General features: G+C 40.1%; 2 protein-coding genes across 2 annotated transcripts; both read right to left on the reverse strand.

Moving 5' to 3' along the window:
• Nucleotides 1-556: 556 nt before the first annotated feature.
• Nucleotides 557-8,507, reverse strand: tfa (transferrin-a). The gene is made up of 17 exons (XM_030402341.1): nucleotides 8,375-8,507; nucleotides 8,143-8,291; nucleotides 7,052-7,154; nucleotides 6,764-6,955; nucleotides 5,971-6,100; nucleotides 5,758-5,813; nucleotides 4,575-4,738; nucleotides 4,303-4,456; nucleotides 4,032-4,195; nucleotides 3,832-3,928; nucleotides 3,719-3,739; nucleotides 3,083-3,247; nucleotides 2,465-2,615; nucleotides 1,738-1,805; nucleotides 1,457-1,638; nucleotides 1,056-1,248; nucleotides 557-906 (listed from the first exon to the last, which is right to left on the reverse strand). The coding sequence occupies exons 1-17, from the start codon at nucleotides 8,412-8,414 to the stop codon at nucleotides 860-862; spliced, it is 2,076 nt and encodes a 691-aa protein (XP_030258201.1). The 5' UTR covers nucleotides 8,415-8,507; the 3' UTR covers nucleotides 557-859.
• Nucleotides 8,508-17,297: 8,790 nt separating this feature from the next.
• ubxn7 (UBX domain protein 7) lies at nucleotides 17,298-27,094 on the reverse strand. The gene is made up of 11 exons (XM_030402342.1): nucleotides 26,987-27,094; nucleotides 25,104-25,257; nucleotides 24,829-24,893; nucleotides 24,638-24,703; nucleotides 24,423-24,535; nucleotides 23,938-24,084; nucleotides 23,456-23,546; nucleotides 22,650-22,780; nucleotides 21,880-22,384; nucleotides 19,241-19,320; nucleotides 17,298-18,501 (listed from the first exon to the last, which is right to left on the reverse strand). The coding sequence occupies exons 1-11, from the start codon at nucleotides 27,090-27,092 to the stop codon at nucleotides 18,340-18,342; spliced, it is 1,620 nt and encodes a 539-aa protein (XP_030258202.1). The 5' UTR covers nucleotides 27,093-27,094; the 3' UTR covers nucleotides 17,298-18,339.
• Between the last annotated feature and the right edge of the window lie 14 nt (nucleotides 27,095-27,108).

The following is a 27,108-nucleotide window of genomic DNA, read 5'->3' on the forward strand; positions in this document are numbered from 1 at the left end:
CAACAGGTCCATATGTACAAAATGTTTATTAAGTCCATGTATTTTTTGTGTCCTTTCAGTCTCCAGAAATTTTTCAACAAAGCTTTTTGATTATACTGTTTGTGGCACTGGAAGATAATTTGATAATGGTGTCACTTTATTTACATTTCAACTACTGTGTACTTACTTTTTAACTGAAAGTTACAAATTGTAAGACCGTGTCTAAAAGTATGGAGAAGAATAAGCAATAAATCAGATAAATAAAGGGATAAATGAATGATGATAGATACAATAAAATAAAAGAATATCCACGATATGCAAAGTGAATAATAAATGAACTAATTAATGTTAAAATAAGCTTTTTATATATTTTGTTTTTGTATATTTCAGTTTTTTGATTTCTTCTTTTTATTTCCTCATTTTCTATTTACTTATTCATTCTTTTATCTAGTCCTCATTTTAATCACTCACTTTTTCTCTTATTCTTTTATGGACCAATTCTCTTTTTATGGCACTCATTTGACTCCATACAAACAATTCACAATTTCAAAAGCAAACCAATACGGTCAACACGACAGAGCGTTAAAAAGCTTTATTTGAGAAAAGTCAGGCATGTGTTTGCAATACTAAACATTGATCCAATGACACAGGTAATGTAACATTACGTTTCAACAGCATGAAAATAACTACAACAGGACATGATTGGTCACGGAATAGTTGATTTGTAGGTTCTGGTAATGATGGTTCTGGTAAAAACTGTTCTACAAGAAGATCAGTAAGAAAACACACAAGGCAATTTTTGCGTCGCGCGTGGGAAGGGTGGGTAGGGTGCTCGAATCACTGAGGGCGGAATGGGGCACCGCGTGGTCCGTGGTCGCCACTAGTTTTTTTGCTGGCAGGAATGGAAAGTGCAAGATTTCTCCAGATCTGATGGACAGAGACGAAGACAAAAAACATTCTTACGACACAGCTCAGGAACATGTTATATTTATGGTGAGTGTGTGGCGCTTCTAGGCCAAATGAATCTGTTATATTTCCGTCCTGTTATTCTCGACTTAACCCACAGTTGTACAAACCTGAGGTGCTGTCTGTGCACTGTCTGAGTGAAGCCATGGCACCCATGTACTCTGGTCCCAAGAACTGCTTGTAGGATGTTTCAGCTGGGATCTCCTGCAGACACTTGGTGGAGTCCTTGAAGAGGAGGTTCCTTCCTAACTCCGACTGGAACAGTTTAAACGAGGGATCGCTGCCACTGGTACCAAACTTGGTCTGAAAAATAAAAACAAGATTAAGATTTAGAACAGAGGCATTCATTTTTGTGTGTTTGTTGTATACATATCTATATGTAGGACAGAAATTAACAGGTGTGTAAAAATATTATGTTGACGTGAGGCTTAAAAATAATGGTTTATACATCAGTATAAACCGACCCGTACAGTAACACCGAAGTAAAAGTCACTTAAAAATCATCACCAACCTGCTGGTCCTGGAGGAAGTCGACCACCTTACCGCGGATCTCTGGACGAGTCACAATAGCATGTGCGGGCACAAGAGCCAGGTGGCAGGAGAGGTAATCACTGACTGGCACTGGACTCTTGTTCGGGCAGATCAACTGGTAGTCATCCTTGTTCACACCACTAGCCCATGCTGGACCATTGCCTTTGACAAGGAGAGACAGCGGGGAGAAATTTTATAGCATTGTAGGCAACAAAACAGTCATGGCTGAGAGAAAGAAACAGGTGAGTGCCAGACTCTTACCGTTACTGTTTTCATCAACAATTGTGTGTTTGATGAAGGCAACATCGCCGGCTCCCTCAACAAGACACCTGTAGTGATACACAACACATTAAATTGGGCAATATGAAGAAGGACGTTCTGAAGGAGTAATTCAAGGAATAGTTTGGTTGAATTTTTGGAGGTGCATTGTGGGTAATGTTCCTGGTTTTAAAAACTAAGAAGAACCTCTGTTCCTGCCAATGATTTTGATCGTTTTCTTGATAAAATTCATAATAAGTCCAACAGTGTTACAGGAATGTAATGCTGGACCAGTGGATTGTCTTTCAAAACCTGTTACCTATATTACCCAGAATGCAACTTAGCCACTGAGTGATTACATGAAGCTTCCTCTGGAGCAAAAGACTACTCAACTGTTTAATTAATACAGAACTAGAAGTGTAAAAACTACTCGTCTGCAACCAGAAGAAAAGCTCCAGTGAGTGGATGGACAAATTTTTTTTTTCAAGCTATTACATTTTTTTTTTTTACATTTCTATCAAATGAAATGAGATGAACTCTGTTGCAGACAGCAGAGCTAGCCGTGTCCCTCTTGTTTCAGGCTCCACACGGACATGTGATTGGTATGAATCTTTACTAATTCAGAGGAAGAAAGCAAAATGTGCGCTTTCTCTAAAATGTCAAACTATTCTATTAACATGCATGCACATAAAAATTTTATGCTGAGAATAATTTAACTGTTGCACTTTACCTAAAGGCTCCAGCGTAGCCGTAGTACTGCTCAATACTACTGGCTTTGCACTTGGACTCATCTTCCACACCTTTGCCACTGCCGGCACATTTTTTACAGAACACAGAGCTGGGGTCTGCTCCAGGGGCACAGCCCTCACTGAAGAACTTACCTGGGGAGAAGGACGAGACAGAGACAGAATGGTGCGTTAGAGGTGCAGAAAAGGAAATCACATCTCCTAAAAAATTACTTAGAACTTAAGTTGAACGAAGTAACGATTACTGCGCAACCGAATCTGTAAGCCGTGGGCTTCCTTGTAACCTCGGTGTATGAACAGCACTCAAACAGTTATAAAGTTACATAGCCACGAATAGATAGGCATACATTACATCATCGCTATATGCATCCTGCAAACAGCTGTGTTTAAAGCACAGTAATGTAGAAATTGGCATGTTGTGCACAGGCTAGCCAGGTCAAGATGTTTACAACAGGAGGTGGTAGTGCTCCTACCACTTTTGTCCACAGGCGGCGCCAGAATCAAGAAATGATAGTTCCTCTTAGCTGCTTTAACATATTTGTGATTTCAAAGTAGTGGTTTAAGAGGAGATGTTTTAGGAGACGAAGCATAAAGTCACTTACTGAAGTCACAGTCACCAGTCTGTTTGTGGATGAGGCCCATGGGGACGTTCCAGCCGGCAGTTCTGCCGATGCCTGTGTGGCAGGACCTCTTGCCCTGCAGGTTCTCCCAGGTCACCCCTGAACTCTTCTTTACTACAGCAACCGCGTAGTAAGAGGAGGCTGTACCTGCAAGAGTGGAAGCACAGAAGAAGATTCAGAAAGCTATCGGACAGATAATAATTAGCTCTAATTTATTTTACTTAATTTAAAAGTAAATCTCCAAGCTGGGAAATACAAACTTAAAAACAATCATATTTTCCTGTTCTGTCAATTACAAATGATTTCTAATAACTTGTCTAAATTGAAAGATGTAATTTGGTACGTTTCCGATTAATTATTTCCAGTTAACAGCTAGGATAACATATGAGGCCTTTTAGTCTGTAAGATTTGTCCCATAATCAATTAAGATATACTGAAATGGATTTAAATGGATCATGTTTTTCTAATAATCTGCACCAACTGCATAGATCTCTGCAGAACACATCCCCATGAATTATGAGGAAACAATGTAAAAAGATAGTGACGTAAGTGTTTTACATTTCATTTAGTCTGTATCGCTAAAACTAGAAGGAACAGAAATACAGGCGGGTTTATTACCTCCAGTGGTGCCGCATTGCGCTGTAGACAGAGACAGAGAAGTATTAGTCATCTAGAAAAGGTAAAGTTGAACACAGGATTGTATGTAATGGTTTCTGTCCTATGTATCACACCTTCATCATACTGCTCCACCATAACAGGAACCAGTCCACACTTTCCGGCTGTGTACGCCTCTCCTCCGTCCACTGCCATCGCGTCAGCCTCTCCACGCTGCAGGACGATCAAGAAAAATCAGAGACAGACGCCGCAAAATGGAGCAAAAAGAGTCTCAAACAAGACCCAGGTCCTGTATTTTCATCCAAGGGTGTTTTACCATAATCTTTTTCAGGCACCCATCAACTGTGGCAGCATTCGGACATCCCATGATGGCGCCACTCTCAGTCATGCTGTTGATGACCCATGCGTCACACTTTTGTGTCTCTGTGGCGCCCACAGCACACCATCTGAGGGCAGAGGATGAAGCGGCTGCGATCGGCTCTGAAAAAGCGAAGTAAAACATAACCGTCAGCCAGTGTTAGCCGTCCAATGAATGTTTTTATCTGATGCTTTATAGATGTTTGGATGTGTTTATCTGCTCATGGCACCTTTCTTTAGGGAGCGGACGGTTGTCATGTATTCAGCTCCCAAATACAGGAAGGAATCAGTGTTCGGGGGCACCTGCACCAGCCTCGTTGTCGAGTCCTTGAACATCAGGTTTTTGGCAGGTGCATAGCTTGCAGAGGAGAAGAGGTTAAACTCCTGAAAGGCAAAAAGTAAGCAGATGTTATTGACATGTTGAGTTGAAACCCTTTATATCATGAGTCCATGTGCTGTTTTCTCCCTCCCTCTGTGCAGTATAAATATTTGTCTTTCATACCTGCACTGATTGGAGGCTGTCCCAGATTCTTTGAGCCAGCTGTGGGTCCTTGCGGGTGACAACAGCATGAGCTGGTACTTTGACCAGGTGGCAGGCTTGATAGTTGTCAATAGGCGCTCTGGTGTTATCCTTGCACAGCAACTCGTACTTGTCCTTTTCAGCCTCTGAAAGTGTGAACAACAATGATTCAAAGGTTTTTCTCCTCCAGTCTTCTCGTTCTGACTAAATCTCTTAACCCTCCTTTCACTACCACGTTTTGTTATGTTGAAATATTTGTTTTATGCAGTCCCAGTATATCAGTTACGGTGTAGGATCCACCTGCCGCAGGTAATCAGCTTGAGTTTAAAGGGGCTCTTTTGAACTTCTGCTTTATTATCATCAGTTTATGTCAGCAGACTCTATTTCTAAACTAATGTTGGCTGCTGTTGCTCTCTGTCAGCAGAGCGGGGAGAGGCAGTGAGACGAGTAAAGTCACGTCCTTTGGACTGTTAAGGGAAAATCGTTCACAAAGAAGTCTCTCTGTGAAAATTCCCGTCAGGTTACCGCTCACATATGGGCAATAAAAAAGTAATTAAAACATGTAAATTGCAACAAAGTGTTGCACAGAGCCGCTATAAGATGTACAGAAAGAATAATGCAGTCATTTGAATCAGGTAAATGTGAGCTGGTCTCTAAACTTGTTTTCCTCCCTTTTCTTCCTGTTGAATACGTTCTTATCATGGGTAACCTTTTGCTACAGAAAAAAAGTTTGATAATATTCAGATTGTGATTTAGATGTAATGATGCCCTGCAACAGGGCTGTTTTTTGTCACTGAGAATTGTAAACATATTGAATTAACAAATAAAAAATAAATAAATAAAAAAAACGAAAGGAAGATTTCGGCATTTCACGGAAATAAGATGAAGAAGTTTGTATTTTTTAGTTACATAATGCAAATTTGAAACAACTGACCAGCTTGCTTGGCTGAGGAGTCAATATTCATACATATACAATACTTGTTACTGTCCCCCTTAACTTGCAAATCTCCATTATCACCTTTTGGTATTTTGTTTTTATCCAGGCATTTTTTCATTTAAATACTCATATATGCAAACACTGAGGTCTTAGAGAAGCGTAATTTCAGTCTACTTTAAATGACCTATACGTCTGGCAGAACTGACAGTGTGATTGTGTGATACTGACCAGGTACGGTGAGATGCTTCACAAAAGCGACCTCGCCAGCGTCGTCTGCCAGACATCTGTAAAGTAGACCAGTCCACAGGTGCATCAGCATTACAGGTTAGATTGTTACCAGCAGTGTACAGTCTCCGACAGGTCATCGCAGCTCAGACAATAAATGTGTTGAGGTTATTAGAGGACTGTAGAAGAATAGGAAAGATAAAGACTGATACTGACTGGAAGGCTCCACCGTAGTCATAGTACGGCTCGCTGTGGGACCTGGAGCAGTCTCCCCTGCACAGTTCGCACAGTTTGCTGCCCCTTGGTGCCCCCGGGGCACAGCTGGCACTGAAGAAGTTGCTCACAGCTGCAAGAAAACAAAAAAGCAGGGCAGAGGCAACGATTTGAGAAATACCAAGGTTTTAAGAACGTTTCTGTTTATTGTTTGCGGAGGTGTAAAGGCTGCTTCAGATAACATCAAAGTTGGGTGTGTAAATATGACATGCAGTTACTTTTGTTGGCCTTAAAGTAGACATATTTGAATATGATGGGAACAAACAGCCTATAACACAGCTTCTATGGAAATATGCTTATTTTCTTTCTTTCTACGAGTTTGATGAGAAGATAGATACCACCCTTAAGTCTCATACGAAGTTGCAGCAAGCAGCCGTTTAGCTTAGCTTAGCTTCACGCATGGTAACACAGGGAAACAGCTAGCCCATCAACAAAAACAACCCACCAGCACCTCTAAAGCATGCTAATTAACAAGTTGTGTCTAGATTGGAGTGTAAAACATCCCATTGTTTTTTCAACTTGTATTTGTTACACTTCAGTGTATCAATATAACAATGTGTGAGATTTAGGGGAGCTTGTTGTGGATTTTGTTATCTTTGGACAGAGCTGCTAGCTGTCTTCCTGTGTCTCTAAGCTAAGCTAACTGGCTGCGAGTTGCGGCTTCATATATCCTCATCTGACCCTCAGCAAGAGAGCAATTAAGTGTATTTTAAACTTAACATTTTGTGTCACTCACCTTCCTCCACTGGGCTGTCTTCAGCACCTGACCACTGAATCAAACCCATAGACAGCAGGGTCCCAACAGGAATGTTCCAGCCTGCAGATTTCCCGAGCCCAGTGTGGCAGGACTTCTTCCCTCTGAGATCTCTGATGTTGAAGCCAGAGCCCTTCTTCACCACGGCGACAGCGTAGTAACAGGTCTCCGAAGCTTGATGAATGCAGGACAATCGTGAGCCAAAATTTCACATGAAACACATAAAAAATGCTTAGACATCCGATTTCTTGAACTGTTTGGTAAACATACTGGTGCCGTAGTCCTCAGCAATAATGGGGTGCAGGTCGTAGTTGTTCAGTCCAGCAACGTAGATGTCTCCTCCATCCAGAGTGATGGCGTCTGCTTCACCAGCCTGATTTAAAGTAATACAAACCAGCAAAATGATGCTTGACCTCTTCTACAACTTCCATACCTCCCAACCAATGCATGTTTTTTTTTTGTTTTTTTTAGCAGCGGTGAAAAATAACACATTAATTCAAGTGCTGACATTCTGCACAGTCTTCAGATACCTGGACTTTTTCGACACTTTCATTAAATGCAACTTAATTCTTCATTTCAGAAGGAAATATGGTACTTTTTGCTCCTTTTTAACCTCCATCGAGGAGGTTATGTGTTCACCCTTGTCCGTTTGTTTGTTGGTTTGTAAACAGGATTGCAGAAAAACCATCAAACGGATTTCCACAAAACTTGGTTGGAACATAGATCTCGGCCCAGCATAAACCTCCTTAACTTTTGATCCGGGAATTTTTCCTCAATTTCTATAACATTGCTAGGACTGTTTGTGTGTAATTTGAGTTTTACAAATCTTTTTTAATAACAGAATGTATGATGTTGCTTTGACGAGTGAACCAACAAACAGTTTATGAATCAGTTAAATGACCTCAGCCTCGACCAGCTGCAACATTAGGATATTTAATACAAATACACAATTAGTCTATAAAACATGATGCATTGTTATTGATTAACTCTAGCTTGACCAGCTACAAGATGAAAATGTTATTCCATCAGAAATACTTGGCTAATATTTAAATAAATATAATAAAAACATATTTGTAGTTTTTTGTAGTTTTTTTTATATATTTGTAGTTTTGATACTTCTTGCTAATCAAGACTGAATTGCAGGCCAAACAGTAGGCTTCTTATAATTATAACGACATTATATATAAGTCATTATTAAGGACATGAGTAAATGGTCTGAATCGTTCTTCCATCACCATCAATCAATCGATCACGATTATAAAAAATGTGTCTTTGCAGGGTCCATTGATCAGCAGTTTTAATATGCTTAAAGATTAAATCAAACATCTCATTAATGTTCTGGTGAGTGTTTCTCTCCTCACCTTGATCGCGATGATGCACTCGATGGTGTTGTCTCTCTTCACGCAGGAGAACGCGGGGGCTTTGGCCACCAGGTCATTGCATTTGCGGAGCTCCTGTTCCGACTTCACGCACCATTTCACCTTCTCAGCGGGGGCCGCGAACACGGCAGCTGCAAACGCAGACGGATTGTGAAACAAATGCAGACAAATCGAGCCTGTAAAGAATCTGTGGTGAAAAACATGAGGTCATTACCGAGGCATCCGAGCAGCGCCACAAGGAGGAGAGTCTTCATGCTGGACTTCGAGGTCTCCAGGTCAGCAGAGCAGAGTGTGCAGGAGGCAGCTCGGCCTTTTATAGCAAAACCTCTCTGACAGAAAAAAACCCAACCCCCCCTTAAAAAAAAAAACAAAAAAAAACACTGTTTGCTCAGGTTTCCTAATGTGCGCGTGCATAGAGGCTTGTGGGTGTGTGTACTTTAGTGTGCTGGTACAGGAGATGGCAGAGAGATTGGGGCTCTCCAAAATGTCCACATAATGGAAATTACTGAAACTATTTACACTTATTCTGAAATCATCCAGAGGAGCTGAATATATATATATATATATATATATATATATATATATATATATATATATATATATATATATATATATATACAAAAAAAGTATTCACCAATATTTATATTGATTAATATATTAATTAATTAATCATCAATAAACCAATTAATACGATCACAGAATTTTCAAGCTTCACACATTTCTTCTTTACATCTTTATTTTCCACTGGTCAAAAATCCCTCTTGAACCTGCTAACATCGGGTTTTTGTGTGTAATGGGAATGCATGAACTCTGCATTTACACCCGGGTTTTTATCACCTTGGCTCGACTCTAATCTAAACATAAGGCCCGGTTGAACACACTAAATTCCGCCGCGCGTAGTGATGACGTGTTGTCAACATCCGGTGGTGGCGCGTAAATAATAATGGAATTTTGGATTCATCTGTCCAAGAACGTTTTATGACTGGACACAGTGTTGGAGGTGGAGCCTCGTTTATTACTATGGAAGCTGTTCAGCGGTGCTTTGAAGCCAAAAAAGCTCGGCTTCCTGACTATGAAAATATCTGGATACAACTGAGCCGGCTAACCTCGGGTTCAGCTCCGGGCTAACTTGTATCAGATAAAATAATGTAATCGTGTGCCTCAAATTATGAATGTTAAACGATTCATTACAGATTTGTTACGCTCAAAAGCATTTATCCAGACGCTTCATCCACAATGGGTTTATTGTTGTTTTCTCCTCTGTTAAAAAAAATCTGACGATTTTGAAAGATATTGATACAGTGTTTGCCCAAACGTCACACACGCACACACTGCACACAGCAGTTAACGTTATTCTTCTGGAGTGGGTTGAACAGTGAACTAGCAAAGAAAAAAAAATCTGCTCTTTTGATCGGTCTCGATGCGGTCTCGACTCCTTAAAGACTCGGTCTCGACTTGGTCTTGCCACCTAAAAGACTCGGTCTTGACTCGGTCTCGGCTGCATTTAAAAACCTATGGTCTCGGTCTCGACTCGGTCTTGACCCTTTAAAGACTCGGTCTTGACTCGAACTCGACATATGCGGTCTCGTTCCCATCACTACCTGGTACTATACCTAAACTTGGGATATTTCTAATATACAGATCTTATACAGATGCTCCTTTTTCCTGAATTTTCACTTTGTGGAACTATGACTTTATGACATGGATGACTACAAGGTCAAGGTGTGTTCAGGTACTCTGTGTTTTAATTCTGTTCATCACCTGTTTGACTGCCCCTCTTGTGGCCCGGTGAGGACACATAAAATGACTGATTGATTAAAGAGTTCATCAAACTTGATAGATTTGTGATCCTGGAGAAGAAATACAAAAGAAACTGTTTTCAGGTGAATCTCTGCTGCAATTTAAAGTTTGAAACTTTGTATTTGATGCAGTAAATCCCACCAATACGCTGCTCTTCGCAGTTAAGTAAGAGCAAGTATTGGATTGAAGGATTCCTGTCAGTGTTATATTATCAGGCTACATATCATATAGTGTTGGCAGCATTTTCCTCTTGTAGACGGTCAAAATTGGAGCTAATCTCATCTACTTTACAAATGGTTGGTTAGTCTGAATTATAACTACAATTATAGCTAATGACAGGTGACAAATAAAGTGTAGTGTATTGTGAGTGTAATATTCCCCTCAGTTATACTTGAGTAAAAATACTGCCAAAACCTTGTTTTTGCACTCTGTTTCATATCTTTATCCTGAAATGACACTATTTGACAACAGGCGGGACCTGGGAAATGCAGTTTTTCGGGGGGAGCACTGCCTTAAGAAGAAAAGGAGAAATACAGCTAAACCTGTCGTTAAATAAGCTTCTATATTTTCAAGTAATTCTTCAGGCAATTCATGCAAAAAGGGGAACAACGCTTTAAAATTAGTTGCCACGAACGTCAGAAGAAAAAGGCAAAAGTCAGTGAAAAATTGCATTTACTGAGAAAGGCAGTAGTGACCCACATCAGAGTTGTGTTTACAGAGTCAATGTTGCCCAACAGAAGAGCAAAGGTTCCTGTTGATCTGTAAATTGAACCTGTAACACATCTTTCTTTGTTCGCAGCAACAACTGCCAGAATGCTTTCACAATAGATTTCATGTTTCATGAGGGGTCATGGGTGCTGCAACTTCGGACCTTCCGAAGTTGCAGCACCCATGACCCCTCATGAAACATGAGCGACTGAATGGATTAGAGTTTACCCAACCAAACCACCGCAATCATTTTATAGCCTGCTTACATTAGATACACATAGAGATGTCTGGAATGAAGAGGCCAAAGGAAGTGAAATAATCGTTAAAATGGCATTATTATCTGCACCATCCTGCATCAAAAGTCAGATTCTCTGTAAGCGGTAACTTTTCAAAGACTTTTCAGAAAGTTGTTCTTTAAGGTGTATAAAATGATTACTTCACCATCGGCTGGTTTTCTGTGACGCTACAGCTGAAACTTACCTGTCAAACATGAAGAAAAATGCACTCATTACATGGTTACAGTTTGGCAAATATGAAGCTTTGATCAGTTTGTACTCTGCGCACATCGAATCGTACGATCTGCAGTATCATATGACCCCACTCGAACTGGAGGTGGCAGAACGAACAGATAGATACACAGGGAGAGGGAGTACAGGTGATCAACAATGGTTACAGGTATTCTTTTACTGGAGGTGTGACTGGACACAGGAAAATATCTTGTTTTAAAGTGTACCAACCTTTTAAAGCAGCTAAGTCCTTGTTTGTCAAAATCTTTTTTAAGAAAAAAAAGGACAATCAGCTCATTTCACAATACCTGTTGATGGATCGATGCCATAATAGATTTTCCACAAAATTCTGTTTGCTGAATCATGTAACCCTGACCTTAGTCTCACCCTGCCATGACTAAATCTTTATTTTCTCCCCTGTCCACTGACACAACCCCATACACTGCGTGTTCACACACACACACTTTTGTGTCACATGAGTGATTTAGTGACACACACTATCAGCAGATCATGACTGCAGAGCATGTGATTTGATCAAGAATAGACCTTAAAATGTACTCACCCTAGATTCTCGATTGATTCTTTAATGCCGTCTGCACAGTGCAGAGAGGAACCTCCAGAGGAAGTAGGTTAATGTATTAAAATAAAAGGTAGGTAACCTTTGATTTTCTGATTTTTCTGAAAAAATAATTCCTCGAAACATACTTATTAATATAGTAAATCTGTTGTCTGTTTTTTTCCCTTCTTCTAATCACTTTTATGTGATGGATTGATATATTTTATTTCAAACATGTAATAATCAAAGAAAAGAAACAGTAAAAAAATAAACAAATAAACAAAAAATTAAAATGGAAAAACAGTGACCTATACAACAAATTCAATAAAGAAATTCTCAGAAACAACAAGTTACATGTTTGAAAAAAAAAGTTTTATTTATGTTCCTTGTTGTAATTCATGTTTTGTTAGTTTTATCATGTCTGTATGGGACATTTTTCATGATTTTGTTGTTTTTATATTGACTGTGTGAAGGACAAATCACTGTGTAACTGTATTTGGAAAAGTGAGTTTTTCTAATTGTTACCACGTCTGAACATGTCTCCTTAAAAAAAAATAAAAGTGTGACAGGTTGTTTTCAGCTTGTTCCCAGTTACCAACATCTCCTGTAATTCCCTCACCCGTCGACCAGTTTCCCTCAAGATGTTTTCGGCTGCAGCTCGTCACATTGTCCTCACATCACACCTGTTTCCAGTTACAGTCATCAGACCTGCTTGACTTGAGCCACTGGTTTTCAAGCTTTATATTAGCATTGCTCTCTGATTGATGAAAGACCGTCTCTTCCTCTCACGGTTGATGTTGATTTGAATCTTCAGGCCTGCGTCAGATTACTGTGCCTGCCTTTGTCAATCTGTGCTGACACTTGACTCAGCAGCATTACTGTAATGACACCTTTTGAGTCAGCGTGCCAAAAACAAGACCCACTGCTGTGCTCAGTGCACAAGTTGACATTTATGCTGTGTGCATTAATTATTCAGAAATCAGGAAGGGTTGATATTCTACTCCTATGCTTAATTTTATCTGTATTTATTTATTTATTTATTTTTTTTACTTATCTAGGAACATGTTTTTATTTGGCAATAAACACTACTGAATTTTAAAAAACACCAGTTGAAGTTCAGATCATCGGTGGATACATTCCTGTTGTGGGTTTATATTTGTAGTAGCCTTTTAAACAAAGACATATTTGGTGCTATTAATTTAAAACCCCTCCCTTGTTTTGATTTTAATCCAGCTTCCTGAAATACCTCTGGGCCTCTTGTGATTGGCTGCACGTCTGTGAGTCCGCAGGGGCGCCCTGACTCCTGACTGTGCTAAATCGGAGCGGATAAGCTTATCATCAATGATTGTTCACCTAAAACATGCAGAGCACAGGGCTAACAAGGCGTTACAAGACTGGCCATAACATACAAACACACTTTCGGTCGGTGCGGGTTGGTGAGACACAAGTACGTGAAAAATATGCTCTATGTTACATTGTAGCAACCATCCCTCCCCTTTAGATCAACGCACTAATTGTCCTCAATATAAGTGAATGTGTCACCTGAAAGAAAAGTGCTGCCAAGGCAAAACATTTTGTATTTTGCACCTGAGTGAGTAAAAGTTGAGTATGACTGCAGGAGATAGGCGTGACAGAAAGCTTAGTCACTGATGATTCATCATATTACCCACACATGACGAGAGCACTCTTTGAAAACAAACACAGATTCTAGAAAAATACCCCACCGGGAATGTTAATCAGGAGTTACTGACGCTGCTCTTACCTGCTTTTCATGATGTCATTATGTTCAGAGTGACCTTTTAGCGTGCTTTTGTGGTGGTGGAAAAAGTATTCAGCAACCAAACCAGTACCACAATGTAAAAAACGCTATAAACGCGCATGAGTAAAAGTACGGAAGTATTAGAAGCAAAAATAAAAGTCCTGTTGAAACGTAATGTGTGTTCACAGTTATGGATCAATGCGTGGGTGGCCTTTTACTCCTGTAGCTGGTGGAAGTTACGTCTATCTACTTTATTTACAGTTTAGTACTTTAGTCTATTAGCTCCCAACCTCCATGATACGTCTGAGGGGTTGTGAAATGAATAATGGAAACACACCAGAAGAAACACACTGAGTTCAGAAAATACATTTGTATTAATTTGAATACAAACTCTCAACTTTTTTGGGCTGTTTTATGAAATATTGGACGGATTTATTTCTTCCAAAAGTCATCATGTTTAATCAATCTGAGACATTTTGGGGGTAAATATGCGTTTGGTGGAACTGCTAACAATTGAGCCGTGGCTCTGGGGATCCGTTCTATCCTTGTGAGCACAATATCTCAAGAACACCTTGAGGGGAAGCTCTTCATTGACTTTGTTTGAAAAGGATGTTTTGGATTTTGAGTACAAAGTATTTCATTTTTAAGTCACATCCAGCAGTTTTTGCAGGACAGGAGCGACCACAAACACATTTCACCAGCGATTCGGGAGTTTCAGGTCTTCCATCTGCAAACATGCTTCTCTAAACTGCAGGATCCTGTCACCTCTGCATATTATGGGTACTCCAGTGATATGGCATTACTGTCGTAAAGTTGAGGGAGACGTATTTAAAAAACAGCAGCAGATATATCCTGACTTTAGCTTCTAAAACACTGGATCCTACATTTCCCATAATGCAACTAAACAGCATCTTCTGAAACCTCCCTGCCTCTGAAATGCCAACTTCTTTAACTTCTTACCTCCTCCTGTTTGTGACACTTGCTGTCTGTTTCACACCTTTAGCCCAACATAAATAAATAAATTCATCAAGCTTCGATTTTTCAAGTTTTAGAAATCTCCCTCCAGAGCCACAGAAGACATTACACAACTGTCCTCACAGGCCGAGTTGTAATTCTTGTGACAAACAGACTGAACTTTGTGTGTAGAATTGGTGCGAGTGCCCCTTTAAACTCAGGCCTGATCACACATTAACTTCCATTGACTTCCATTCTGAGAAGCAGCTGAAAGGTCGACAGATGACTGGGGTCAACATCCTTCTTATGCAACAGACGTAAACCTCAAACAGGCCGGTTCTGATGGCTGTCTGCTGTCCTGGTTACCTCATCGACCTTTCAGCGCTGAGGATTACATTCGGGTCTGAATGCAGGTTATCACTATCCTAACATTTAAACTGATGCTATCGTGCAAAGAAAAGTTCGATGTCTCAGTCGTATGGCTTGTTGTTCTGTATTCTTCGGGAGCTAATCGAGGCAAATAAAGCGTTTCTGTCTCTGGGGGTGAAGGGTTCAGTACTCCACTAGCCCTTGGTTGGCATATTTCCTCCCACCATTTGTCCATGACACCAAAAAGCCAGATGATGAAGGAATGCCCTTCACAGCACCGACACACCGAGGACAGTGAAGCAGTCGGTGTCCTCATCTGTTTGTACAGCTGCAAGTCCTTTTCTTTCAACTCTGACCATTGCCCCGTATAAACATGCGCACTATTATCAGTTGGGCCCCTTACTGAAAGGGGAATATGATAAAAAATAATACAGAGGCTTGACACCAAATGTGATCTTCAGACACTATAAATGGGGCATTAAAGTTGTTGCTTCTATATACTGTAGAAGTGGACACACTCTTCAAGAGAGAACGATACCCAATCTACCACACCAGTACTTTTCTAAGTGGATGAGGGAATTGTGAATCGGTCACATGTTAAGATTTGAGCCCATATCCTTACAAAATTGTGTTTAGCAGGAATTCAGTTTAGGACTGCAACAAAACATTATTTGTATTTTTTTTTTATAGTGTTAGAAAATTGTTAAAAAAAATGCTCATCAGAATTTCCAAGAGCACAAAGTGACGTTCTTCTCAGTTGCTTCTTATTATCCAAACAAAAGTGAAAAAACAAAACTCTTCATTTACTGTCGTAAGTGACAATAAGAGCAAATTCTTACATTCAAGACGCTGCAAACTAAAATAAAACAGTTGCCAACTACTTTCTTTTGATCGACTAATCACTGCAGCTCTTATTCGGTTATGAAAGGTCAGTTATATTGCTAGTAACATACCAAGAGCTTTTTTTCCACTGTCGCCCTGATTGGCGCATTCACAATGAAAATGTTTTGACAAAATTTGGAGCATTACCAAATGACCACAGAGCTCATTCTGATTCCAGTGAAGCGTCATCTTAGCATACATCACCTTCATTCTTCCAGGGCTGGAGTGTTTCGTAAAAAAACTTTTAAATACAGCAAAGTTGAACAGAAAAGGAAAACATTGCTCCACAGGACCAATTGCAATGACTTAAAAAGGTAAACGGTTTTCTTGTGAGTTTGTCACTCAAAACATTTTCAAAGCAGAGCAAACCTCCTGTATTCATTTCCGAGTCCATGAAACATTTGTAGAGCTAATTTTAATCCCATTTACACTGGCTGGTGGTCGTCTTTGTCACCTTGTTTACTGAATTCTGTTGCCATTTAAAGCACATTACTGCCACCAGCTGTCCATGTGGCATCCTATATAAGTGAACATGATTTCTCACTTAAAAGCTCTACGATCATGTATTCCCGACCTCATCATGTCTCATCTGGGGAACTCTGATGTTGCTAATGAACTGTTTCATTTACTAAACATGGTCAGTCTTTGATGTTGGCCTCAACTCAAACACGTCTGATAATCTGACATGCAAGACTAGTTAGCAGCTGACGATATGCAGCTCCTATAAGTTTAATTATCATCATCTGACTATAAAAGGAGCTGACGGACACAAATAATCTGATTTCTTCAAAATGCACTCTGTCTAAAGCGCATTATCCATTTGCTTTTTTTTTAAGCTGTTGCAGTTGATTGTCAGGAGTTGCTGCTCATCTCCTCTAACATTTTTTTCTGCATTTATTTTGATGTCATTTTTGGTTGTGTCCTAAACAGCCACATCGCCAGGATAAAATATTGGCAGTTAACATCTCTGCAAACCACTGATATGTTCACATTTGTGCATCAAAGGCTACGTAGCATATTGATAATTGCACAATAAAGGAGGGGGATGTATGTGGAGTGAGAAGAGAGAAAGCTGCCCAGTCAGTGACAGCAGTCACTGAACATTTCTACATGTGAAACCACTGGATATTTTTTGACAGGGGACAATGGTGTTTTAACATTTGTAAGGATAACTATAACTAAGGAGACCACAGGGCAATGTTCAGCTGTCCTTGTGGCGACAAAAAAAATACATTTTTGATGAGAAGTTGGGACATCTCCAGTTGTGTTTCTGTTGTCTTCATCGTCATTGGTGGATTACAAACCAACTTCCAGGGTGCAAACAGTCACTTATTGTATTAGAGTTTGTAAATGCTGTGCTTATTAATTCAATTAAAGAAGTCTTACTTTATATAATCGGCTCCATTTATCAGCTAGAATTTCACAGATACTGAGAAATGGCTGATGATATAAATTTCACCAAATCAGGCTGAAATGTATCAGTCTGATACTCATCGTGCATCCGTAGATTTTGTGCGATCAGAAACATTGTTGTGAAAAACAAAATATAAAAATGAACCTAAAGAAACTCAAAGTTTCTACATGACCTTGGTTTACAGAAGCGTACACTGCCAACATTTATTCTGACAACTTGGTAGATCCTAGATCTGTCTCATCACATCACGTCTTTTGATTTTTATTTTGAGGACAAACCAAAACTGGAACAAAAGAACAAGCAGAATCTCCCTTGGTTTTGGTGGTTATATTTCAACATCAGCATATTTTCTTGGCAGCATATAAAAAAAAGAAAGGAAACGACGACTACAGCTAAATATCAGTCTCTCTAAGCCATCTCTGTACAGTGTAGGTCCGACTGATGAGATGTACCACCCTTCATTCATTCCCTTCTGTATCAAAAGTTGAAATCCAAAAACAATCTACTAGTCTCTAGTTAGCCGATAGAAACTCGAGTAAAAATGTGCAGATCAACTCGAATCCGCTCAGATCTACACGTGTGTGTCACAGGGTCTGACACATGTTCTTGACTTTTCTGTTAGTGCCCCCCTTTCTAATGATTACAATTGTTGAAACAATGACCGTGTGAGACCAAATTTGGGTCAAAATAAACAAGAATGAGCCTCCCTTTATCTGTCCCCAGGTACAGAAAATAACAAGAAGAGCTAGAAAATAAACTCTGACATTTGACGTCCTTTATGGGAGGTAAAAGTCTCTTTGTACAAGTCCCTGGTGCCTCATCATCAACTACTGATCCATTGTTTTGGTATTTTTTATTTGAATATGACCTATATCGTATATATTCTGTCCCGATGCGCCTCAGTGTTCAGAACAAAATGAAGCCTGCATTGGAAAAAGAATAAATCACATTATAAAATTAAGAGTGCTGGCATCCGTAACACCTTACTGGCCAACTGTAGAGCACTACAAAGGGATTAGGCTGTCAGTAGAGATGTCAGTATTCAAACTAGTGGAGTGGCGGGGAAAGTAGTCCATCCACTACGAGTGGTCTTGGCAAAAACTGGGTCCTAATTCCATGAGAACAGAAGGTTATGAGATCAAGGCCAGTAACATCGTCCCAGATCATTGGTGAAAGGGTGAGGTCTATCAGAGAGATACAGACAAGCAAAAAGTGAGTGTGTCTGACAAGGCTAGTTCCTCTCCTGCACAAATACAGTCTCCTGTGGACAAAGCCCCGCCTCCTGCAGCGTGATGTCATAGTCCAAGTGGGCGAGCTTCCTTCTGGGGAAGTTGGTGACGAGTTCGAAGCGTTCGTTAGGGTAACCCTTGGACTGGACGTGTCTGACCAGGGCCTTGAATTAAAAAGATGACAGAGCAGAGGTTAGACATTCTAGATAACAATCAGTATTCATGTGATAATGTGCATTGTCAGCTGGGCTTAAAGCGGAAATGCTTCTATTTATTTTACTCAAAGCAGCAGTTTGACATTTTGGCCAATAAGCTTAAATATGAAGCTGCAGCTGGTAGTCAGTTAGCTTAGCTGAGCTTAGCACAAAGAGCGGAAACAGCTTAAAAGATCCCAACTAGTTCTGTCTAATGTTCAGCATTTATTTTAAATTTGTTGTCAATAATAAAAAATAGGTTAAAAATGTGGTGGATTGGCTCTGCTGCAAGATGCAGGAAATCAAGTTATAAACATAATCATATTGGAGTAAAAGTATGATATTTGCCTCCAAAATGAAGTGGAGTGTATGTATGAAGTAGCTGAATTTGAAATACTAATGACATACAAGTACATATGTTGTGGAAAATAGACAGATACATGTCCCTCTGTAAGTTGCTGAACTGTTGTTTAAACAGAAACTGATCAAACAAACAACATGTAATGTTTACTTTTAGGCAGAGCATTTTCTATTTTCTGTCAGTCTTTATGCATATAACGCTAAGCTTAACTAAACTAAGCTAAAATAAGCTACGTGCCACACTACATTAAACAAAAACGGGACCTTGATGTTCTCATCTGACTATCGGCAAGGAAAGTCAGAGGCACACTTCCCAAAATGTTGAACAAATATTATGGTGTTTTCTCACCAAAAGTTTTGCTCTAGAAGACAAGGAAATTTGCTCTCTCTGTCCATCTGGGTATCGGAGCATTAACCTGGCTTTGGGACCTGCGGGAGAGAAAAAAAGAGAAGACGTTAGTATCTTTTAGAAATTATGCAGATGTTCTATCCTTTCAGTAAAAGGAAGCAGTGTCCATGTGTAAAACATACAGCATGATTTAATGAGGACTTTGTTGGGCTAATCACTGATAGCACACATCCTTCTATACTGTAAATCAATTGCACACACACTACTAGTATTACATGATGACCCCATGTGTCTGGTGTGGCACATTCACACAGGATCAGCAACATCTGTATTTTACACATATTGGATGACATCATCTCCTGGACAGGATGTCAAAGCTCCATGTAAGATAAACTCTTCAAAGTTAAAAAGCCACTGTTCTTCAGCAAACACACTAATACAGTTGAGAGTTGATGTGCCTATTTTCTGCATGCACTAGGAGCAGAAATAAAAATTGGCAGCTCTTTAGATTAAGTAAAAGGTACTTTTTGGGTGTACCTGAGTATGAAAACCTTTGGTTGCTCCTAACCTTTTCTTTCTTATTTCAAACATCAACACAGCTGAGAGTTGTTCAGTTGTCTGACAACAGCAAATGTATTTGGACAACCCCAAATCACCAACATGCTGGCAAATACCTATTATTACCTGATGTCCTCTAGTAATTTTCTAATAATTGCAGCGGTTGTCTGTGATATTATTACCGTGCAACTCGTCGGTATCATGTCTGTAATTTGTAAATACTCCACTGCAAATTATCTAAACACAGAGGTCATGTGATTATATTATTTTGGGTTGTATTTCTTTTTAAACACCTGTTGTTAGATGACCGAACAAATAAGACATTTGACTGCAGCTCATAATATGTTTCACAGCAGCTAACAGCTATGCTGTGATAAAAGGTATTAAAGTACAGCCACAAAGCATCCATTACTTGAGCCAATTAAGCAGAAAAATGGGTATTTATGCTTGCAATACATGCAGAAAATGAGCAAAACAACTCTAGACTATATAATTAATGTGGCTGCTGATAAACAGAGGCTATGCTTCTGGAATGTTAATGCAACGGAGCCTTGACATCATTATCTGGGGAATAATGTCAGTCAATTTAAGTAAAATAGTTACGAAAGAACCGTATGAAACACAAACATGGAGGAAATTTCTAAATCACATGAGGTCTCCTGGTAATACTTGTCCCGTGCAAACAGAGCTTTTGTCTGAGAATGAATTGTATGTGCAGTGCACACAGGCTTCAATTGATTCTTGACATTCTTCATCCTGCAGGGCGATAAGTGATTTAGCAAACTAGCCAGTGATGATGTCAGATAGATAGAAGTCTTCATGAGCGTTCCATGTACACCTCTAACTAGGGCTGGGCGATTAATCGAATTTTGATCGCAATTTCGATTTTGGCTTCTCACGATCATGAAAACACTGTAATCGAAGAAAAACGATTAACGTGCCGCCGCGCGTCGTGTATGCAAATTACTGCGCTGTAAATGCACAGTGAACGCACCTGTGTCGCCTGCAGCTGCAGCAGTGAGTGTGTGGATCAATTGTGGAACGAGAGATTGAGAACATGGCAGAAAAGCAGCCTGAGCCTTTAGTTGAAAAGAAAGGTAGGACAACTTCGGTCATTCGGAGACATTTTGGCTTCAAATCGTCGAACGTGGAGCAGAAGAAGATTGTTTGCAAAGTCTGTCACACCGTCGTGTCTGCACCCCAGGGCAACACAACACATTTATTTAACCATAAAGTGGTCTATGACAAAGTATTGAAGGAGCAAAAGACCCCAATAAGTGCAAGAGCACCAACTTCAGCTACAGCCACCGTCACCGCAACACAGTCCTCCATTGACGACACTCTTTACAATGCCGCTCAATATCCCACCGGCTCCCGGCGACAGCGAGAGATAACGGAGGCTGTGACATTCATGCTAGCTAAGGACATGTGCCCTATCAGTACAGTTAGCAACCCAGGCTTCAAGACACTGGTCAACACTTTGGACAAGCGGTACATGTTGCCATCACGCAAACATACAAATATTATTATCATTTACTTTTTTACTTGTAACTAATCTATCTGGTTGTTCTTCTAAAAGTTATATTTAAAGTTGAGTTTTGGTGGCTCAATAAATACTTTTTTTGAAATCAGTGAATAATCGTGTTTATTAATCGTGATTTCAATATCAATCAAAATAATCGTGATTATTATTTTTAGCATAATCGCCCAGCCCTACCTCTAACAATGGGTCTTTGACCTTCTACCATTGTCCCTTGAAAACAGTGTACATAGTCAGCAGTACAGAGGTAGAGTAAAGTGAGATCTCACAGCGAATGAGAAAGTAGACACAGCTAAATACAGCTGAGATCTCACATGGTAGTTCTGTAATGTCGTACAACATACATGTAAGTTGCAGTTCTACTTAATAATAATATCAATGCTGTGACCCCTCAAATCTAAATTTGCATTTCCCACTGATTACTGCTAAATGCTGCTTATTAAGGAACATTTTGAGAGTGGTCTCTCTGCAGGTTGGAGAAATTTACTATAAAACACACAAACATTCTCATCATGAGTGTTTCAGGTGGATGTTGACGTACCATTGTCATCAGGACAGTCATCGTCACAGGGTGGGGTGGTGCTGGTCCTGGACGGTCCAGCGCTTTCTGCTGATGTGGTGCAGTGGTTCCCTCCAGAATCTGCTTCGGGCTGAGGATGACGAGGACCAGCAGCCGAGGGCTCCAGGTGGTTCTTTTTGCTCTCCTCTTTCTTGTGACTGTGGTTGTTTTCTTTGTATGGAGACTTTCTGTGAGAGGAGGTCGAACTATCGGGATGAAGACGCTGCTGGGCTGCAGTGGCCGAGGGCAGCGGGGTGTGTTTGCTGGTGGAACTTTTCTCTTCGTGGGGTACTGGCGTTTCGCTGTCCGAGCCATCGACAGAGATAGGACCCTCGCTATCAGAGAAAGGCTCTGCGTCTGATTCGTCATCTGACCGGGGGGAATCAGGGACTTCCGGGGCATTTGAGGACTCGTAGTGGGTCTCCTGAAGGGAGGCTCGGATTGCTGCCTCAAGCTGACTGTCTTCACTGGCGTCAATCAAACTCTCCTGGAACACAAAACAGACTGTGCAGCTGTAGAATAGTTGGAAGAATCACAAAAAAGTGCCTGATAATAAGTCAGTATTTAAGATAATGTGGTGATCATTTGGAGGTTACTGATGGAGCCCTAAAAGGATAACGCGCAAATTTTGAAAAATATCATCACCACACTACACTCGACAGATAAATCTGAGTTGTGACAGAAATATTTCAGCAGAGTCACACATAGACAAATGTGAGCGTTAGAGATGACACATGAGATGAGAGACCCACAGAGCGAGCTCGTTTGGCAGGGGGTGCATGGCACGATGGTCCATCAAGCTGCCCATGCTCTGCCAGGAAGCCAGTCGCCTGCTCCAGGAAGGAAGCCACGTCCAGCTGGTTCCACTCCACCATCTTTTGACCTGAAGTGAACACGTTTCCAAGAGCACAGGTCAACAACAAATCAGCCATATCAGATATTCTTTGGGTGTTATCAGCTAGGGCAAGACATCCTCTAACAGATATCTTTTTTACTTAGGATCAATAGATGCCAACAATAGGTTTTTGACTAACAATTAATCATATAAAAAGGATCTCTTGCTCATTCACACAACATTGTACAATGTTACTTTTAAACTACTTTATTACTGCCTGAGTGATACTTCCTAGTATTAGGACCTCATCATATCTCTTCATAATGTTTATCTTGTTTATTTTCCTCATCATATTTGTCTTCATTATTTCTTATTTTTTTCTACCTTGTTTTTAATCTCACTTTCTCTTGTTTTCATTGTGTTTTTAATTGTTTTAATTTTGTTTTAATAGTGTTTAAGATATTTTCTTCTTATTTGGCTTGCTCTCATGTTCTGTTGCTGCTGGTTTTAGAGGGCGACCAAACATAATTTTGTTCTATGCCTATGACAACAAATACAGGGTATTATGTCTAACGCTGTCTTGTCCTTTTAAAATGGTACACATGCAGGAAGGATATGATGCCCTCTCTCAAAAATAACTCCACCCAACAAACAGCAGATACATGGTGTCACTGGAGATCAGCGTCAGAACTGTGATAATGCTGTGACTAACTTCCCGCTCACCTGTGCGGGGATCGAGGATGGAAATATAGGGGAACTTGTTCAGCTTATAGAACTGGATGTATCTTTGTCCCTCTTCACTGTCGTGATATACCTGTTATGAAAGAAAATGCACATTATAATAGGTATTTTACCAGATATTCTTGAACTTTGTGACTTGTGTGTAAATATAAGCATGAAAAGGTTCGGACTTCAGGACAAAGCGTGGGCTTTTATGCATCTTTATTCACAAAAGAGGAAGAAGTCCATGCAAAAACATCATTGTTTAATCATAAAACCTTTCTTTGAACTGTTTTGCACTGTTACACACTACTTTAAGTACCATTTCTGTTGCCACACGATCTATGGTTTCTATTTTTGCATCACACGACCTTCCCATTGAATCAGTTTTGCAGCTGGACCCTTGCAAAGACCTTAACACAAAGTTTTCAGGAATGTGAAAGTAATGTAGATCATGTGTGACCATGAGGTTTGAGACTGCATACCTGCCAGAATATGAAGTGTTCTCTGATGATGGTCTTCACTGCGTCATTACTCCAAACGTCTCTGTTCAGGCACTGGCAGGCAAAGTCCTGAACGTTTTGTATGTTGATCATTAGCCACTTGTTCTCCAGCTGTCCACAGTCTTTTGCCTGAAAGCACAACAGAGGGATATAGAATGGATTTAGTAATTAGTCATCATTGGTAAGTGTGGATACAGAGCAAAAGGACAGTTAACTCAATCCACTAAGTAAACATGAGTTTCTTTATGGAAAGCCACCTATGTCATGCCATTACATGTGATGTTTGTAATGCAGGTTTCCATTTGAAACAGCGCACAAGCCCATTTCAAAAACACATGACAACCTGCATGCTCGACACACCTGGTGTCCCACCTGAGATCTACATGGTCACCATCTGAAATTTCACTGAAAGTTCACAAACAGAATAAAGACGGGAGGTGTAAAGTGTCCGCTGAGTGACTCCTCACCGTCTCAAAGCTGCCTTTGTGCATGAGCTCAATGGGAGGACGGAAAAGGTCTGCCAGGGTGCTCAGTTTCTTATCCACCGTGCCACCGTTACGCAGCTCCTGTTCCTGGCGAACTAAGAAAGAACATTTATGGTCATTATAAGGAGAAAAGACACAGTGAAAAAAGGCTGAGATAGAGAGAAACTTGGCAGATTTTTAAGCTAAAATGTACTCACTTGTTTCTGTTTGGAAGTCTCTGAAACCATCAAATATGGATCGAGCAGGTCTTCTTCGCTTTGGCACTGCACATGTAAGAGACACAACAGCAGTCAATTTCAGCAGATGACTGAAACAGCACAGCTAAAAAAACAATTTAGTAAAAGATCTGTTTGCATGAAGTTGAAAAAGAAAGGAAGCCCCGTAATACCTCCAAACAAAGGTTCTGGTTCCACTAGTATGTCCTGCTTCTGGGGAATGGGAGCTCGAACTTCACTGAGACAAAAGACAACATAAATAATGTTATTCTGAGATGGAATTCAATCTACAGCAGCCAACCATCCCTTCCAGTTCATTTAATAACAAATATTAATTAAGAGAGAAAACCAGGAGCACTATAAAAATGATCAAGAAATGTGGAGAAAAAAGACCTGAAGCTTTTTACTTTTGTCTGACACAAGTTTGTGAGGAGAAATATCAGCTTACTCTGAAGGGGGAGCTCTGCTGCTTGAAGCTGCTGAACTGGAGCTGGTGCTGGGCTCCTCTGCAATTCCACCTCCGTCGAGAAACATGGTCACTGCCATCTCCAGGTTGTTATTGCATGCTTCCAACATATGTTTTCCTACACTCTCTGTGGCCCCTAGAAGAATGTTGGACACAGGCATATTGATATTGTCAAACACCTTACACAATAACTGCAATGCAGAATGTAATTTGATGCATGTTGTAGCTTTTTAAAAAAAAAATGTTTTAAACCATACTTTTATAAAGCAAGGGGATTTAAAAACTATATATCCTGGTCGTTCTTCAAATTTTAACATGAACAAAATGATTGATACAGCTCCTGCAATTTGGATAAAGATTCATGACCATAATATGTCCTATTCAGGACCTGTCAATGCTCTCTGGGCTGGGGGTACAAACGATATACTGGGGAAAATGTTCTAAAATACCACAAATACCTTTGTCATTTCTATTCTGCAATTTCCTGTTATTTATCTGCCAAAATCTACAATGGTAATGACACAACTTATTGTAACATACACAAGTTCAACATTAGTTATATAGTAGAATATGTTTGCAGCCCTTCTATAGTTTATTAAATAAGTCAATTTAGAATACAATGCTATGCATGCTACAATCTGTTTACTTTTTATCATGTACACATGCTGCCAACGCGTGTTTTAAAAAAGAATTAGTTGTCTTTGAGAGGGCCACTAGTTTTCATTCATTCCGCTATTTTGTGACAACGCATACTTGTACACAATGAAACCTGGTCGATGTTAACATCCCATCTTGTCCTGTTTTTTTTAAATCAAAATACTTCCTCATTTTGTTCAAATGCAGAATGAAACTTTCCAATTATGGGGTTTTAGTGCAGCAGTAATCTAACTTTACCATCAGGGATAACCATATCTCCAAACAGTGTTTGCAAGTTGAATACTTCGCAAAATAAGGCCAGAACAACCTCCTCAAAGTGCACATAGGAAAAAATGCATCCAGTCTAATAAAAAGGCTAAGGTGTAGCAGAAGTGTAGCTAACGTGCATGCTAAGTGATTGACAGGCAAAAACGTGAGAAAACACCGGAACTGTGGCAAGATGTTTTCAGATCGTGAATCGCCACAATGCATAAAATTGTGAAAGAAATATTTTGTATGTGACAAAACACCAGATTTAAGCATTAACAGTTGTTCTTTTTATGAGTGTACAGCTCCGTTTGGCTACAATGATCTTTCCGTCTCTACTGCGCATGTCCGTTTCACTTTCCAAGTCCAGCAGCAGCCCCCGAACTGAGTCTCTCCTCTTTTCTCCGTTAAATAACTTAAAACTAAAACACTGTCCATCGCGTCAAAGCACAAATAAACAATTAAGGAGACCTAAGCGCGTAGTCAGAGACATAAACGCTGCTCGTACGAGTGCTGTTCACATTACAGTCAGGGTGAAGATGACAGTAACACCACACGAAGCCTGGCTGGTGATGAAGAAGGGAAATGTTGCACAGCCGACGTCCATTCCACATTATCAAACAACATGCAGGGCAAAAAGGAGCAGGGAATCAGCTCTAGGCTGACGATATGGTGTCTTTAATGCGCGCCACAAAGAATATGAGAAATTTTGAAGTGCCTGTGTAATATCGTATTCAAAGCAGGTGGTTTAATGACCCCTTTTCTGAGTCTTTCACTTGAGTTTATCAGATAACTGGCTGTGGTTTTTCCCTCTGCACAGCACTGACAGCGTAGGGGCCAGGGCAAGACTTAACGTCCATTTTCTTGTCTGCTCTTACTGTTTCTTTCTCTCCTGAGCTTTTCCTGTTGCACAAACCAAACCTACTTGATAGACCAAACCCAAAATAAAAGGCTATTTTTACCTGTTATTGCTGTGAATTGTTGTATTAACCCATTCACCCCCGGAGCTGAGGTGTCTCCGAGCGCCGCCATCTTACCGCCACAAACAACAACATAAATGTGGCGCATGCGCTACGCCATCCTT

Source organism: Sparus aurata, chromosome 21 (assembly GCF_900880675.1).
Source record: "Sparus aurata chromosome 21, fSpaAur1.1, whole genome shotgun sequence".
Classification (NCBI taxonomy): Eukaryota; Metazoa; Chordata; class Actinopteri; order Spariformes; family Sparidae; genus Sparus; species Sparus aurata.